Source organism: Taudactylus pleione, unplaced genomic scaffold (genome assembly GCF_031769625.1).
Source record: "Taudactylus pleione unplaced genomic scaffold, aTauple2 ptg000959l, whole genome shotgun sequence".
Classification (NCBI taxonomy): domain Eukaryota; kingdom Metazoa; phylum Chordata; class Amphibia; order Anura; family Myobatrachidae; genus Taudactylus; species Taudactylus pleione.
The window spans coordinates 4,427,894-4,444,673 of NW_028285360.1; the positions used below are offsets into that span (position 1 = coordinate 4,427,894).

Sequence of the window (16,780 nt, forward strand, 5' to 3'; positions counted from 1 at the left end):
TACAGTCCTTACATAACTTTACATATGTTCTCATTCTAAACTCCCACAGCCCACTGATACCAGACCAGCATTGCTGTGTGACTGGATCAAGTAGCCCACCTTTCTTTGCATTCTGTCTAAAAGATTATTCTCCTTTTATAAAATTCTTCTTTGCCTATACATTGTAAACTTGCACGGATGGCCCTCTTTCTCTCTGTTATTACCCAGTCTCATTTTCTTGTTGTGTTCCTAACTGTAAAGTGCAACAGAATGCTAGTGCTATCGCATGCCAAAACAATAGAAAATATCAAAATAGAAAGCATCCACATCCATCCAGATTTAAAAATTATACACATACCCCTTAAGTAAGAATTAAAGAAGCCTCCCCATGACCCCCACCCCCACCCTGTATAACCTAACCCCACATCCGTGGATCCCTACCCTTCCCCCTAAACTACCATAAAATCCCCACCCAATTAAAGGATAAGGAAAATGCATAACTGACAAGGGCAATAGAATAATGACTGAGCTAGGCGCGTCAACTCTCCCACTTTATTAACGAAATATGGCATTCCTCCCATATATAATACTTGGCACTGTACTGACAAATAAGATAACCCAAAAGAAAATGAAAGGAAAACAGAACATTTAAATTCCCCAAACAATTGGTTAGAGAAAATAATCAAACAGCAGTGCTAAACAGTGGGTTTAAAAATATTAATCCAGCCAGGTCTCTGCCTCCTGTGAGAATGTATGAACAGTCCTGTCCCCATTCACCCAAGGATAAATAGAAAAATACACAGAGTACATAAACAATAAATCATGGAGCCTACCGTCCATATAAGAACCCGCAGAACAAAACAGAGTATTGAGAAATCCTTGATCTTCAACTCATCTGTTAACAATAAAGAACTGATCTTCGGAAAGGCCACAACAGAATCATGGCACCCAGGAACTGAGAAAGGTAGCAAGCTCAGGAGTAAACACATCCGATGAACAGTATAGATCCAGAAATTGCTCTTCTGTAGAAGGAGTGCATGCAACAGCCATCATGTCTTCCAGTTTGGTAAGAAGCCTCTGAGTACAGGCTTTAATGGCCTGGAGGAGTTGCAGCAGAGAGTCAGCCGCAAATATTTACAGGATTACAGTAAACAAGTGCAGTATATGGAGCATAGCACAAGAGCTGCCAACCTTCAGTATTGGAGGTCCAGCACAACAGGGAAAGTTGAGTATCAACCAGAAAGGAGACCAGTGGTAAAATGGTGGCGAGCTCACCAACATAAAACTGCAAGTAGACCGATGAATAGAAGATAGCAGGCAGCAGACCACTGAAACAGAAGACCACTGAGCAGTGCAGCCGCAACACCAGCGATGGTAAACAAACAAGGAGATTCTACTCTACTGTTCCAGGAGGGCCAGATCAGCAGGAAAATCTGTACAGCAGCTGAGAACTACCACAGCAAGATATCGGCGGTCCGTGACCAGCACTCCCCAAACGCCACAGTACATGGATGGAATCTGGAGACGAGGTAGACGACAGGAATCTCTTCAGGATCTTGAAAGGTGCAGCCAGGAAACAGGATAAAACCTTCATGTAAGCGCAGCACCACGAAGCAGGCGCCGGAGACTTGGACACCGTATGCTGGTGGGGGAGCACTCGACCTCTGAGAACACCGGATAATATACAGAGAGTATCGCACTGGGCTTCCACCTCTGTGCCCCAGATATTTAGGAGAAGGTACCCATAACTAAATTTTAGCTTGGGAGGAATTAGCCAACAAAAAACAGGATAGATAAAATAATACAAGCGGGAGAGAGGCGACAAAACGCTCCCTACTCCTAGCTACTCCAGACCACACCGCCCACAAAAAATAATATATATTCTTCTGGGTCCATAGGGCTCCACAGGGAGACCTTGGGGTGTAGGTGGTGGTTGAGGACCGGGCGCTTTCAGCTTCCCGGATGCACTGGTCCTACACCCCGCCCCCGAGCCAGAGGCACCTCAGTTTCGTCGGGGCCCGGCCGGAGTCGGGTCACCATTATGCAGTGGGCTGCTTAGGCAGCCCAAATAGCTTTAATTTTATGATTTTATTTATTTTTAGTACTACATCTGTTCAGCGAGCAGCAGCAGATTGTCCGCAGGACGTCTGCGCTGCCGCTCCGGGTGCCGCGACGGGGTCCTCGCTAGCCGGCCCGGCGGAAGGACCCAGACTGCAGCCCGGACACAAGGACACAGGTAAGCCAGGTCATTGCTCGCGGTGACACGCGGATTGGCAGTCATACCTTCGGTCTCAGGGGACAGACCGGAGAAGCTGAGAGTGAACACAGGCTTTGTCCACAGTGATCCACTAGACCTCCAGGGAACATATGGGGTGGGAATCCAGCATCCTGGTGGTTAAAAAATCAGCATGGGGAGGTCCACTTTCCCCATTAAAGCGGCCCCTCCCCCTGAGCTCATGGCGCCATTCCTCTGAGATCTCTCTTCCCTGAGCTGCTATCCTCCGATCACGCCCCTTCAGTGGTATCTGGCGGTCATTTTCTCCAGGCTCAGCCACAGCTCTCTCAGGGAAACGCAGGATCCGGTCCCCCTACATACCTCTCCCTGGAGTCAGGTTATGTAGCGCTATAGACTACCAGATGTTGAGTCTCTGACCACAGAATCTGTGTAGTTGATTGTATTGCCATTCTGCAGTTATGTTGGATTTCTGCATTGTATGTGACTTATGCGAGCGCTGCCTGTCTGTTTATTTCTCTATACTGTCAGCATATATCTTTCCCTTTTTTTTTCTGACTTTGCCCTAACACACAGGTGTATTCAGGGTTTTTCCCAGTACCTCACATCTCTTCAATTAATGTATTGGTGAGGTTTGTTGCATACAGTTGGGTACGGCACTGTGCCATATTTGTGCTGTGCGCTCCTGCAGCTTGCCCAAGCCTAAGACAGGATCAGTATATTGCATTCCTACTTGTATCCTACATACTCAGTGGTTGCATTATACCCAGTGCCATATTGTCTGCTATACTACTCTACAGCTGTGTCTAGCAAAGGCAAGAGTAGCAAGCAAGCAAGCAACTTCACCCATACTGCTATCATGCAGATTGTGTGCTGAAGGCTTAAGTGAGGAGGATTTGATACAAGATGGGTTGTGTTAAGTGTTATACTCCACCAGGCCCATCAGACCCCCCAGCTCCTGCACAGGAAGCCCCCCTGGGCTTCCTTTTCTCAGGTGCTGGCTTCTATAGCGGTACCGACTGTAATTTCCCCATGGGGTTACCACAGCAGGCCATAATTCCCCTTCTGGGGTTGCCACAACAGGTTCAGGCAATACAGGTACCTTCTGTGCCCTCACCTTGGGTCAACGTATTCTCTAGCTCAGTACAGAATCTGGTGGCTACCTCTACAGCCTTTCAAATTTTGTTGCAAGGTGAGACGCCCCTACCCAGTAACTAAGCGTCCTGTATTATCTTCACAGTCCACGCAGCTCTCAGGTTCTGAACTGTCATCTGAGGAGGCAGAAAATGCTGATCTCTCTATCACTGACTCCCCTGGGGGAGCACTAGACTCAGTCTAAAATTAATTATTCCTGCCTTGGTGCGAGCTGTTAACTCCATCTTACTAATAGAAGATGACGAGCCAGCCCCTAAATCAAAGCACCCACTGTTTAAACAACAGAAAGTGGCTTCAGCAGAATACTCTCCATCATATCAATTTGCTGAACACATGACGGCAGCCTGGCAGTCGCCTGGTAAGAGGGTTTAGCCCCAAAAACGTTTGACCTCCTGTTATCCATTTCCTGCGGCTCACTGTTCAAACTGGGAGACTCCCCCCTGCGGTGGATTCGCATGTTATGTGTTTAATTAAAAGCGCTATGTTGCCTAACCCTACGGTATCCTCTTTGAAGGACCCTACGGATAGAAAGGTTGAATCTTGCCTTTAATCAATTTACTCGCTTTCAGGGGCTGTTGCCCGTCCGACCATGGCTATTGCATGGGTGGCTAAAGCTATAAAAAGCTGGGCTGGCGCACTTGAAGACTTTTTTTTTTTTCCCTCAGATGCTTCTAGGGATCAGATGTCTTTCGTTGCTCACATACAAGATGCAGCTTCTTTATATTGGAGAAGCGACATTGCATGCCAGTCTCCTAACATCCAGAGTCTCGGCCACGGCAGTGTCTGCCCGCCGTACCCTGTGGCTACGTTCATGGAAGGCGGACGCGGACTCCAAGGAAGGCCTAGAACACTGCATTTCTGCCTTCAGCAACTGCAAAGCCTCAGACTACATCTTTTAGGTCCTTTCGTCCTCAAGGAAAACCGAAAGGTCAGTCCTTTCCCAGGCATTCAGCTTCTACTAGGGCCGCCAAGCGCAGTACCAAGCAGGCCTGAACCACAAGACGCCCTGCTTCAAAATCTGAGGATAAGCTCTCAGCCTGACGGGACTGGCCTCCCTCTGGGGGATCCCAGAGTGGGAGGCCGACTTCTTCAGTTTGCCCAGTGCTGGTGTCAAACCACCACGGATGCTTGGTTAAGAGAAGAGGCAACCTTTTGTAGACGCATTATCAGTGAAGTGGACCTTCCAGTTTGCGTACCTATTCCCTTCCAGTCTCCCTTCTTCCTCGAGTTCCTCAGAAGTTCAAAGAAGACGGAGGCACTGTCCTGCTGTTGGCCCTGACGTCATTTGTACTCAGATCTTTGGAGTCTCTCCATCGGCACTCCGTTCCTGCTGCCTCAATGACCGGACCTGTTGTCTCCGGGTCCTTGTCTTTTCCCGGACCTGGGTCGTCTGTCTTTGACGGCGTGGCTCTTGAGACATCCCTCCTGAGGGCCAAAGGATTCTCTACCTCTGTAGTCAAAAATATGCTCAGAGCGCGTAAGCCAGCCTCTGCTCTGATCTACCAAAGAGTATGGCATACATATTTCCAATGGTGTCTTACCAGAAGCTACGACCCCCAAGTGTTAAGGATTTTCAGAGTCCTGGCCTTCCTTCAAGCTGGATTGGACCTTGGACTCCGCCTGGCCTCACTGAAAGTGCATGTCTCTGCTCTATCCATTTGGGTCCAGCGTAGACTTGCTCCACTTCCGGATGTCCACACCTTTGTCCAGGGTTTCCTCTGTATACAACCTCCCTTTGTCCTTCCAGTGGCTCCTTGGGATTTGACAGTAGTACTTCCTGCCCTCCAGGGTCCTCCGTTTGAACCCCTGGATTCTGTGGAACTCAAGTGGCTCACAGCGAAGACTTTTTTTTTTTTTTCCTTCTGGCTCTGGCGTACGCCAGAAGGGTGTCCGGTTTAGGGAAGCTCTCCTGTCGCTACCCATTTCTGATATTCCATCAGGACAGGGCTGTGCTTCGGACTCGCCGTGGTTTCCTTCCTAAAGTAGTTACTAGTTTCCACATTAATGAGGAAATTGTAGTCCCAGCCTTTCAATCACCAGACATATCGGCAGGTGAGGGCTCCTTGGATGTGGTCCGTGCCCTCAGGATATACGTGGACCGTACCAGTTCCGTTCGGAGATCAGACTCCTTATTTGTGCTCTATGGATCTCACAAAAAGGGATGGCCAGCCAACAAACAGACATTGGCTAGATAGCTTTGCATGACTATCTCACAGGCTTACACGCAGGCAGGCCTTCGTGTACCGGCTACTGTTACTGATCAGTCTACTCGCTCTGTGGTTCCTTTGTGGGCAGCTCGCCGTGACGCTTCAGCTGAACGGCTTTGCAAGGAGGCCATGTGGTTCTCTGTCCATACATTTCCGAGGTTTTATGCCTTTGATACATTTGCCTCTCAGGATGCTTCATTTGGGCGCCGGATTCTCCTCTCAGCTCAGGAGCGTCCCCACCCTTAAATGACTGCTCTGGGACATCCCCAAGGTCTCCCTGTGGAGCCCTATGGACCCTTAAGAAGAAAATGAGTTATGGTAAAACTTACCTTTTTGTTAACTTTCTTCGAAGTCCACAGGGCACCCGCCATGACGCACCTGGCTTCATATGGGCTATGTTTCTGCTCACCGGTTTCTCGTCTCCTTCTACATGAGTGTAATTCTTGTGTATACCAGCTTTCCTTCTCCCCCTACGGCCTTTGGCTTGTCACGAACTGAGGTGCCTCTGGCTAGTGGGCGGGGTATAGGGGATTGGACCAGTGCATCCTGGGAGCTGAAAGCTTTAACTGGCGCCCGGTCCTCAACCACCACCTTCACCCCAAGGTCTCCCTGTGGACCCTATGGACTTCGAAGAAAGAGAGCTAACAAAGGTAAGTTTTACCATAACTCTCATTATTTTGTGCGCTGTGCATAGCATAGTCCAGGGTACAACAAAAAAGAAAAAAACTAGTTGGCATGCATGCATGATTTATTTAGGAAGCTAGACCTGTACAAAGCAGACATAAGTGCTCAGCATATTATATAACCCTATGCCCTTTCCTCAGGACCTTCTGCAATTCTCATAAATAAGGAATCGCTTGCTAACTGAGGGTCTGTTCTACTAGTTGGGGAAGAAAGATAAAAATGTTTTTCACTTCCTCTGGGGGTAGCTCTCCTTTTTAAATAAATATATAATGTCATCTGTATACTGTGGTTCTTGTCCCTGACCTCTGCATTTTTTCAGCCGCTGTGCTGTGGCACACTAATGTGCCACGAGTGGTTGTCAAGTGTGCCGCGAGGTCAGTACAGTCAGAGCTGACTTTACATATACTGCTGGCCCAGGCAGTGTTGGGCTCTTCAGGGAGGCTCAGGCGCACCCAGGCCATGACCTTTGGAGACGTGGCTGCGTGACATAGGTCACGCACGTCCATCTGCACTGTGTGCTCAGTCACAGAGTCTGATGAGGGACAAAACAGGGACAACAGTGAGCCTTCTCAGCTGCTTATTTTATTTTTTCTTTGGGGGCCAGTGTGTGTGTTTTCTTTTTGTGAGGACCATTTTGTTTTTTTTTGTTTTTTTTGTCTGTGGGGCGGTACACCTGTCAAACTGTAACGCAGGTGTCCTAAGGCGAGCTCAGGGAGGCAGTGATCGCGGTGAGCGACAAAATTTGTGGGTCCCAGGGACCCACCACTTTAAAAAAAAAAATGGGGTCCTACCTGACCATTTCTGGGTCCCATCATAATTTATGCTTTAGAGCTCCCCATATGCCTCAGACCTCCCCACATGCCACCACACATCCCCCACATGCCCCTAAAATTCAGATCTGATACCCCCATTAGAAACCCCCACAAGCCCCTTAAATGCATGTTTTAATGCCTCCATGATCTTTCAGGTAATATGACTTGTCTGCTCACAAAACCCATAGTGAATAAGTAGGCTTGCCATATCATCCCTTTAAACTGGGACACTCATGGATTACATAGGTTCTGTGGCTCATTAACACTAGGTGAAATCTAGGCATGAAGTCAGCCAGTCACAGAACCTTTTGTAATTAATTCACGTGTCCCGTTTTAAAGTGATATTATGGTTAGCCACTTTAGGTAATAGGCATATTTATCAAAGGGTAAATGCCCGGTCTTTACACATTATTTTACACATTATGCAACACAGCAAAGCCCAGCCTTTACACATTATGCCATGCAGTAATACCCCTTACAAAATGATGCCGCACATTAATGCCCTTTACACATTATGCTGCACATTAATGCCCTTTAGTCCCCCCGTGCATTGCCCCCCGCAGCAGGCTCCCTGTGCAGTGCTCCCCGCAGCAGTCCCCCCAGATGCCCCCGTATGCCTGTCAGACCACGTATGCAGTCCAATGAAGGTATCTGCCCCCCTAATAGGTGTGAGCGACCTGGGCATTAGGCCCAGGCCACTAAAGGGCAAATAGGTGGGCCCTCTAGTGACCTGGGCCTAATGCCCAAGTCACACACCTATTTGGGGGGCATATTGGCTGAATTTATGCCACGGGCCTAGTGCCTGACAACCCTGGTGGTCTAGGAAGGAGTAAAATACCGGTGGCCCAAGGCCGCCTACCGATACGGTGGAAGAGGCTGCGGGGGGGGGGCTTTGTTAGCTCTTTAGCTTTTCTCCCCCGCAGTCCTCTTCGGTCCTCAGCTTCAGTCTTCTGTCGCTGACCCTTCCGTCCTGGCCAGCGGCAACGCCTCTTCCTTCTTGATCACGCCGCCTTCTGGCCTCTTGCGCGGCCGCCGGAACTGTTGCCGCGCCGCTTTTCTCTTTGGGAGGTCTGACGGACTGAACGTTCCCGCTCAGCGGCGTCTATTCTAGATGCCGTGAGTGGGCGGGGCTATGACGCGGCGAGCCGCAATTGGTTCGTCGCGATTGGCACGTCGCGTCTGCCTCCTATTGGCTGCTGGACCGCGAGCCAAAAGCCAGTGCCAAACAACCGCCGCCGCTACTTGGCTTCCGGGCAGCGAGCTCCGCTCAGCTCGCGCCCGGAGCCAAGCTTCTCTCGCCGCCACTGGTGGAAGGGACCAGGTGGTCCCTTCACCAGGTACCCGCCGCGGTGGCTTACCCGGCACTGGGAACAAACACTGTCGAAGCGCCAGGCACGGACCCTGTGCCGATTGCTGGGATCAGACACTTGATCCCAGCACGGCTTTCCACAGCAGCAGCCAATGAGAGTCTGACTCTCATTGGCTGCTCTAACAGACAGCGTTATATCTGTCTCTGCAGGGGGACGCGCTGTGCTGCAGCCAGCTGTCAGGGATTGGCCACAGCACAGTGCGTCCCCGGGGACCCGGCTACTTTAAAAAAGTGAGTCCCCAGTGCCCGATATCGGGTAAAATATGCGCTATAGCGCGTATTTGTGAACACTGGGAGGACAGAAACCTCCCGTGGAGCAGAAGGGCCAATGTCTGTTCTTTTTCCCGTTGGGGCCAAAGTGTGTTGTTTTTTTTTTTTAAGTATTTATTTTTTCCATGAGGGACTGATGGTGTGCCTTAGCAATTTTAAAATCTTGTACGGTGTGCTGCAAGTCGAAAAAGGTTGAAAATCCACTGGTTTAGAGTGAGAGATATATGTTTTATTCCAGTGTTCCTCCTTCTTGCAGTTCAGGGGTTGAGTTTGTTGTAAGCATTGCCTTGTACGTCATGTTCTGATTAGTATGTTGGTATTTTATTTTTTGCAATTTCATTAATGGTGGTTTGTGCACTGCACTGTTTTTTGTTTTTTTTTAGGTTCTGCAACTTGATCCAGAGGCTACAGATGAGGAAATAAAGAAAAGATTTCGACAGGTAACTCAAACTTAAGTGCTGTAAAATGTATAGAGTGGTTTTTAATAGTTGTGTCTGTGTATAATTTTAATAAAAGTACTTGGTGATATATATAAAAATATTTTACACACTCACATACATTTGTGCACCACAAATGTGAAAGAAGCGTGGCAATGGAAAAAATGAAATGCTAGTGCAGGTAATTTAGATAATATTCTAATGGGCAATGTAAAAGAGTTTAAGGTAGTCGTTAATGAGCTTAAAAATTCTTGAAGGGTGTCAAGATTGATGTAGTCATCTGGTAGGGAAAGTATCAGTCCAGGCGTACGATTTGGAAACCATTTTCTGTGACAAGATTATGCTGTGTTACAAGCAGCAGGCTTTAAGACACATCTTGTATGTTCTAAAACATTTTTATGGTAATGGGTGGAAAAATAAGCATCGGTGATGGAGAAGGGTAGAATAATTGCCTTGAAACTGTCCCCTGCTACTGGATTTTGGTAGCAAATGAGACATGTTGTATTATAATGTCCTTTCTTACCTGTTAAAAAGTCAAATTGGCTATTACCAATTTATCAGGCAAGCTGCTTAACGCAATTGGAAATTAGTTTCTTACATATTATGTATGTGTTCAATAAGGAGATCGGTAATTGGCTAGAATAAACCATAACACCCTTGCTAGTTCAAGGGAGGACTGTGATGTTTGCTGTGAGAATTTTGTTTTGTAAGATTTGTAGTCACAGAATACACACACGGCCTTTCATCAGGGGTATGCCAGCTGTAAAAGAGGGGCCTCCTTATTGTAGTGATCTTTTTTTGCATTCATGTTCTGCAATTTGGCCAGAGCGAAGTATTCATATGGTAGCTTGAGGTTGGTACTGTGTCTGGTATAATAATCTTACTTTTTTTCTTTTTTATGTAGAATAGGAAAGCTGTAATATTTCAGTTCTGAGGCCGACCTGGGGGAAGCCATAGATAACAATAACTGGGGGAGATATACGCACCAACGTAGCGACTAGCTCCAACTGTGTACAAATAAATGAAAATGCTTTTAAACTTCTTTATAGGTGGTACTCTGTTCCATTTATACTGCGTAAAATGAATTTAGAGATCTGTAGCTTAGTCTGGAGATTGTTGTATTGATGTAGGAACATTTCTGTATACATGTTGGAGCTTCCCGAAGCTCACCCCCGTTTGGAAGGAAGTTAGCTCTATAATTCATTCCATTGTAGGCATCCATGTCCCGCTAACTCCTATATATGTTCTCCTGCCTCTGAGCCCCCCAGACACCACTTGCCATCAATATTAATTAATCAGACATATACTTTCAACGGCCACATGTCAGTTGGCAGCAGCGAACTAGAAACTGGCTATAAGCTCCCTTATATGAGGAGTGATAGTCTAAGTGTGGCATGTATATGTTATGGCATAAAGTACTAGTCCTTGTGTTCTGCACGGCTCCTCTTCGAGCTCCTCTAAAACATGGGAACCATGGACTGCACATTTTCACGTTCCTTCAGCATTTTCCTGACCTTTCTCTAGTCTAGTCCCTATTCAGCCATGGCCAAAAGTTTTGAGAATGACACAAGTATTGGTTTTCACAAAGTTTGCTGCTGCAGTGTTTTTAGACCTTTTTTGTCAGATGTTACTATGGTAAATTACAAGTATTTCATAAGTGTCAAAGGCTTTTAATGACAATTACATAAAGTTTATGCAAAGAGTCAATATTTGCAGTGTTGACCCTTCTTTTACAAGACCTCTACAAGGTGCCCTGGTATGCTGTCAATCAACTTCTGGGCCACCTACTGACTGATGGCCGCCCATTCTTGCCTAATCAATGTTTGGAGTTTGTCAGAATTTGTAGTATTTTGTTTGTCCACCCGCCTCTTGAGGATTGTCCACAAGTTCTCAATGGGATTAAGGTCTGGGGACCCTGTCCATGGACTCAAAATTTCTATGTTTTGTTCTCCAAGCCACCCAGTTATCACTTTTGTCTTATGGCAAGGTGCTTCATCATCCTGGAGAAGGCATTGTTCATCGCCAAGCTGTTCTTGGATGGTTGGTAGAAGTAGCTCGTCTCAGGATTCTCAGGAGAGGAGGACCGTCTGGCAACAGTGGATGTTCCCTCTTTGATTAGGGCAGTCAAAACTATTTTAAACATCAATAGTTAAGAGCCAGAACCTAGGAAGGCTCCGCTATTGAAGCGCCAGAGGGTCGTAAAGGCTGAGTTTTCTAAATCTGAGCAACTCTCTGAACTTATGAGGGAAGCATGGAGTTCTCCGGATAGACGATTCCATGTTACAAAGAAAGTTACATCTTTATACCCCCTCCCACGCTAGGTGGGAAGTTCTGCCAATTGTGTATGCTCATGTGGCACACCTGGTTAAGAGCGCCACATTGCTCATACCATCTGCGTTCTCCTTTTAAGGATTCCACAGATAGAAGACTTGAAGCCTGTCTCAAGGCCTCTACTCTCTTGTGCTTCTCCTTACTTTATTTTCATCTACTTCTTACCCCCAACTAGGGCACCTAACACTTGGTTGCTTACGCTCTGTTGTATATCTAGGTGTTATGGTCACTAATGTAGCATTGTATAGTGTTCACTCTAGGTCCGGCGGCAGGCAGGGCACCGGACCTAGAGTAAGGACCTGAAAAGGGGGCGTGGTCAATGAAAATGGGGCATGTCTTTGAGGCATCACCTTCATCACTCTTGGGAGCGTGCTCGGCACTTACGGACATGCCGGGCAGTTCCCAAGCACCGCGGTCACTGTGAATGGATACCGGGCGCATGCGCCCGGCATCCATTCACCGGCGGTGATCGCTGCTCTGCTGGTTTCCCCACCCGCAGGACACTGCGGTCCACGGGTGGAGGACAGAACCCGCAGGCTGTTTCAGCAGGGCTCTATTGTACATTGTCCTTGTCCTATATTCTTTTGTATTTTAAGTCGCTGGTCTAATTATTTGTTTATGTACTTTGTAAGGTGCTGCGGAACACTTGTGACGCCATATAAATAAAGGATAATAAGGCGTTTTTTTCTCTGTCAGGAGCTGTTGCCTGCCCGGCCACAGCCTGGGTATCTAATGCTATTGAAGAATGGACAGGAGCACTGGAAAATACTCTTCCAGAGGCTTCCAGAGAGCAGCTGACAATCATTTCCTGTATCAAGGAGGCGGTATTAAACGCTGGTATTCTGGCTTCTAAGGCATCAGCTGCCTCAGTTTTTGCTCGCAGAGCCTTATGGCTAAGGGACTGGAAAGCAGATGCAGGATACGTTTACGGGAGGCATTCTGTTTGGCACAGAATTGGATAAGATTGTAGCTACTTTGGTGGCTTCAAAGGCGGCTGGTCTGCCTTCAACGACTACCCCTAGGCAGTCATTATTTCGAGCCTTTTGCCTGCAAAGAAAGGCGAAAGGTCAGTCTTCCTTTAGACAACCCAGTTGTCATAAGAGACTGCAAACTAAGAGATCTTGGCAATCGGACGTCAGTCTTTCAAGTCAGACAATAAACCCTCAGCCTAATGGGACCGACTTCTTCAATTTTCGGATACCTGACATCACACTACAACAGACGCCTGGATCCGGGAAGTGATCTCTCGAGGATACGACCGTACTTTCTGGAAAAGTCCCCCACAAAGGTTTTTATGCACAACTCATCCCTCGGAGTCTGCAAAGGCCTTAGCCCTCCAGCAGGCCATTTGTTCCCTGCCGGATTCAGGGGTAATAATCCCGGTCCCGTTGGATCAACAAAGAAATGGTTATTTTTCCAATCTATTTTTGATCCAGAAGCCCAATGGGTCCCACCGGCCTATACTGAATTTGAAAGGTCTCAACAGATTTATCCGGCTGCCCAAGTTCCATATGGACACTCTTCGGTCAATTGTTCTGGCAATGAAATGGGGGGATTTTATGGTGTCGTTGAACATTCAGGATGCATATCTGCATGTGCCAATTCCACTTTCCCACCAAAAGCATCTGCGGTTTGCGGTTCTGCTGCAACATTTCCAATTTCAGGTGCTGCCTTTTGATTTCTCAACAGCCCTGCGGGTCTTTACCAAGATAATGGCAGTAGCAACGGCCTACCTCAGGCGTCAGGGAGTCAGAATACTGCCATTCTTGGATGACCTACTGGTATTGGCAGAGTCTCCAGGGGTATTGCAGCATCATCTCAGACTGATGATTGCCTGCCTACACAGACAGGGCTGGATCATAAATTGGAAAAAGTAAACACTTTTTCTCCAGTACAGCAGGTGGTGCATTTAGGTGCACTCCTGGATTCTCTGGCACAAAGGATATTCCTGCCAGGAGACAAGATTGTGGCCCATAAATTGCGGGTTCGCTGATCTCTAGACAATCAGATGGTGTCTATCCACTCAGCGATGCAGGTTCTGGGGTCCATGGTGTCCACCTTCGACATGGTGGAATATGCTCAGTTCACTCCAGACCACTGCAACAGCTGATCCTCTCCCGGTGGAACTGGGAGTACCAGTTAATAAAATCAGACGATCCGTCTTTTCCCAAAGGTTCGGCTTTCCCTCTCATGGTGGTTAAAGGCGTTTTTTCATCTGAACAGGGGACGCCCCTTCTGAATTCCAGATTGGGTGCTCCTCACTACAGATGCTAGCCTCCGCTTATGCGGCGCAGTGACTGGTCGTCACACCTTTCAGGGAAGATGGACGACCAAGCAGGGTCGCCTATCCATAAACATCCTGGAACTTCATGCAGTATTCAGAGCACTCCTTCAGGCACACGATATACTGAAGGGCAGGTGCCTGTCCAGATGCAGTCCAACGACGTGATCGCAGTAGCCTACCTCAACCATCAGGGAGGCACGCGAAGTTTGGCAGCCATGACGGAAGTGACAAACTTTGTGGTCTAGGCAGTATGTCATCTTCCAGCAATCTCGGCAGTATTCATACCAGGAGTTCTCAACTGGGAAGCGGACTTCCTAAGTCGGCTGGATATACACGCCGGGGAATGAGCTCTTCATCCAAATGTCTTTCAGATCCTAGTAGACAAATGGGGACTACCAGAGATAGACCTCATGGCCTCAGATCACAACCACAAGGTACCCAGGCACGGGTCCAGAACCAGGGATCCCTCAGCCAATTTTGTGAATGCTCTAGCAGTGAAGTGGGACTTTTTTCCTCCGATCTCCCTCCTCCCAAGGGTGATCAGGAAATTAAAGTAGGAGGGTGGAAGAGTAAAATTGGTAGCCCCTGCTTGGCCCAGACGCCATTGGTTCACCGATCTTCAGATTCTCTCCATAGACACTACATGGCCTCTTCCTCTAAGGCCGGACCTGTTAACACAGGGTCCCTGCCTGCATCCGGACCTTCCCTATCTGTCTTTGACGGTGCGGCTTTTGAATTTTCCATCTTAAGAGCCATGAAGTTTTACTACTTCTGTAATTCTGACAATGCTTGGGGCACGGAAGCCCTCCTCTGCCCGCATCTATTACAGGGTTTGACACTCGTAATTTCAATGGTGTAAGCATAGAAAATATGATCCTGAAGTTTTTTGGGTATCACGAGTGCTTGCTGGGTTAGACCTGGGTCTCCGCCTGGCCACCTTGAGAGTTCAGGTGTCTGCACTCTGTTTGATTTCAGTGATGGATCGCCCAGCTGCCTGATGATAGGACTTTTTTCAGGGTGTTCTGAGGGTTCAGCCTCCCTTTGTCCCTCCGGTAGCTCCATGGGATTTGTCTTTGGTTCTCCGGGCTCAGCAGGCTCCCCCATTTAAACCCCTAAAATCAGTAGACCTTAAGTGGTTGACAGCGAAGATGTTTTTTTTTTCTTGCTATCTCCTCTGCCCGCAGGGTCTCTGATTTGGCAGCCTTTTCTTGTCGCTCTCCCTTTTAGATTTTTCATCAGGATAGAGCTGTTCTTTGTACCAGGGTGGGTTAGTATCCCGCTTTCATGTAAATGAAGAAATAGTGGTTCCAGTTTTCAGACCTCTCGGTAGGTGAAGCTTCTGGATGTGGTACGGACACTACTTATCTACGTGGATCGTACCAACTCCATTAGGAAATCGGATTCTCTTTTTGTGTTGTACAGCTGTCATAAGTGAGACTGGCCAGCTAACAAACAGGCTAGATGGCTTCGTATGACGATTTCTCAGGCTTATACACAAGCTGATCTCTCTGTTCCAAACACAGTGACAGCGCATTCTACTTGATCTGTGGGACCATCGTGGGTGTTTTGACGTGGTGTCTCTGCTGAACAACTGTGCAAGGCAGCCACGTGGTCTTCTGTCCACACTCTTCTAAAATTTTACGGCTTTGATACTTTTGCCATTCAGGATGCTTCCTTTGGGTGTCGGATCCTCCTTTCCGCTGAACAGGAGCGTCCCCACCCTTAAGGCAACTGCTTTGGGACATCCCCAAGGTAATTCCTGTGGACCCTATGGAACCCGAAGAAGAAAATAAGAGTTATGGTATACCATACCTTTTTTTGTTAACTCCGAGGTCCACAGGGCACCCACCCTAACGCACCTGGTGTTATTGGTAATCCTTTTTTTTTTTCTTTTGTATATCAATAATTCCCTCTTCTTAGAGTGTTTCTGGTGTACAATTGTCCTTCCTTCTCCTCTTTCTTTCTCCTGCCTTGGACTTGGTAACAAACTAAGGGCCGTATTCAATAAGCCGTGAAAAGTCAGAATCCGCAAAAAAGTATCGCCGATTGCGACTTTTTGCCAGGTGGAAACTTATCTCTGTATTCAATTGAATTCACTTTTCGCGTATGCAAAAACGCAATGCAATGTAATAGGCGAAAAAGATTCGCCTCTGAATAGGTTTCGAAAAAAAAAGTGCCTGTAACCAGGGGAGGGGTATATGTGGAGGAGGACCCAGTGCATCCTGGGAGCTAAAGCTCTTAACTGTTTGGTGCCTGGATCACTCCAACCACATATCCCCCTCACCAAGGTAATTCCTGTGGACCCTATGGACCTCAAAGAAAGAGTTACCGTGGCACCCCTAGGCCAAAAGTTTCTTATTGAGAAATTTTGCCAAAATGATCCAATTAAGTAAATTGTGTTTACCTGTTATTCTTAGACTCAGTTATGCTGTGGAGAGCATTTTCCTCTGGTTGTCCACATATTGGCGGCCACCAACACTGGTTTTTCCTGTTACATTGACCATAAACACTTTGATTTTCTGGACCACAACCCGTGCCCCCTTGCAAATACCCTGAGGCACCTTTGGGAACTTCTGCATTGCAAAACCCCTCTCATGCAGTGGGGAGCTACATTATACTGTTGAAAAATGCAGCAGTGGTGTTGGCATGCTATTTCCAATAGCTTTACAAGTACTTATTACCTGTCAGCGCAAGTTTACGGCTATCACTGTGACATGCACTGTCCCAAAATCTGGGTCAGGCATGTCTGTGAGTCCCCTGCATGTGGGACCTCTCCCTGCAAAGAAAATTGTTTAATCTGCTTGTTTGTGCAACACTCCAGCAAGTAATTTGATGCAACAGCTTGGGGTCAGGCTGTCTGATAACAATGTTGCTGTAACTGTTCTGTGAAAAAGCTTTCTGTATTTCAAATGAGCTCCTTGTGGCTCATACCATGCTTGTGTGAGTTGAGCAAAATTAATGTATTAGTAATAATTACGGCAGTATGCCTACAAAATAATAGGTTGTGTTCAGGACCCAG

At 47.4% G+C, this 16,780-nt stretch overlaps 1 protein-coding gene across 1 annotated transcript in view; it reads left to right on the top strand.

The window, feature by feature from the left end:
- DNAJC8 (DnaJ heat shock protein family (Hsp40) member C8) overlaps positions 1-16,780 on the top strand; it is a 78,067-nt gene that overhangs the window by 10,031 nt on the left and 51,256 nt on the right. The window contains exon 3 of the mRNA XM_088459965.1: positions 9,093-9,149. Coding sequence (XP_088316091.1) covers positions 9,093-9,149 — 57 coding nt within the window. The remainder of the gene's footprint in view (positions 1-9,092; positions 9,150-16,780) is intronic.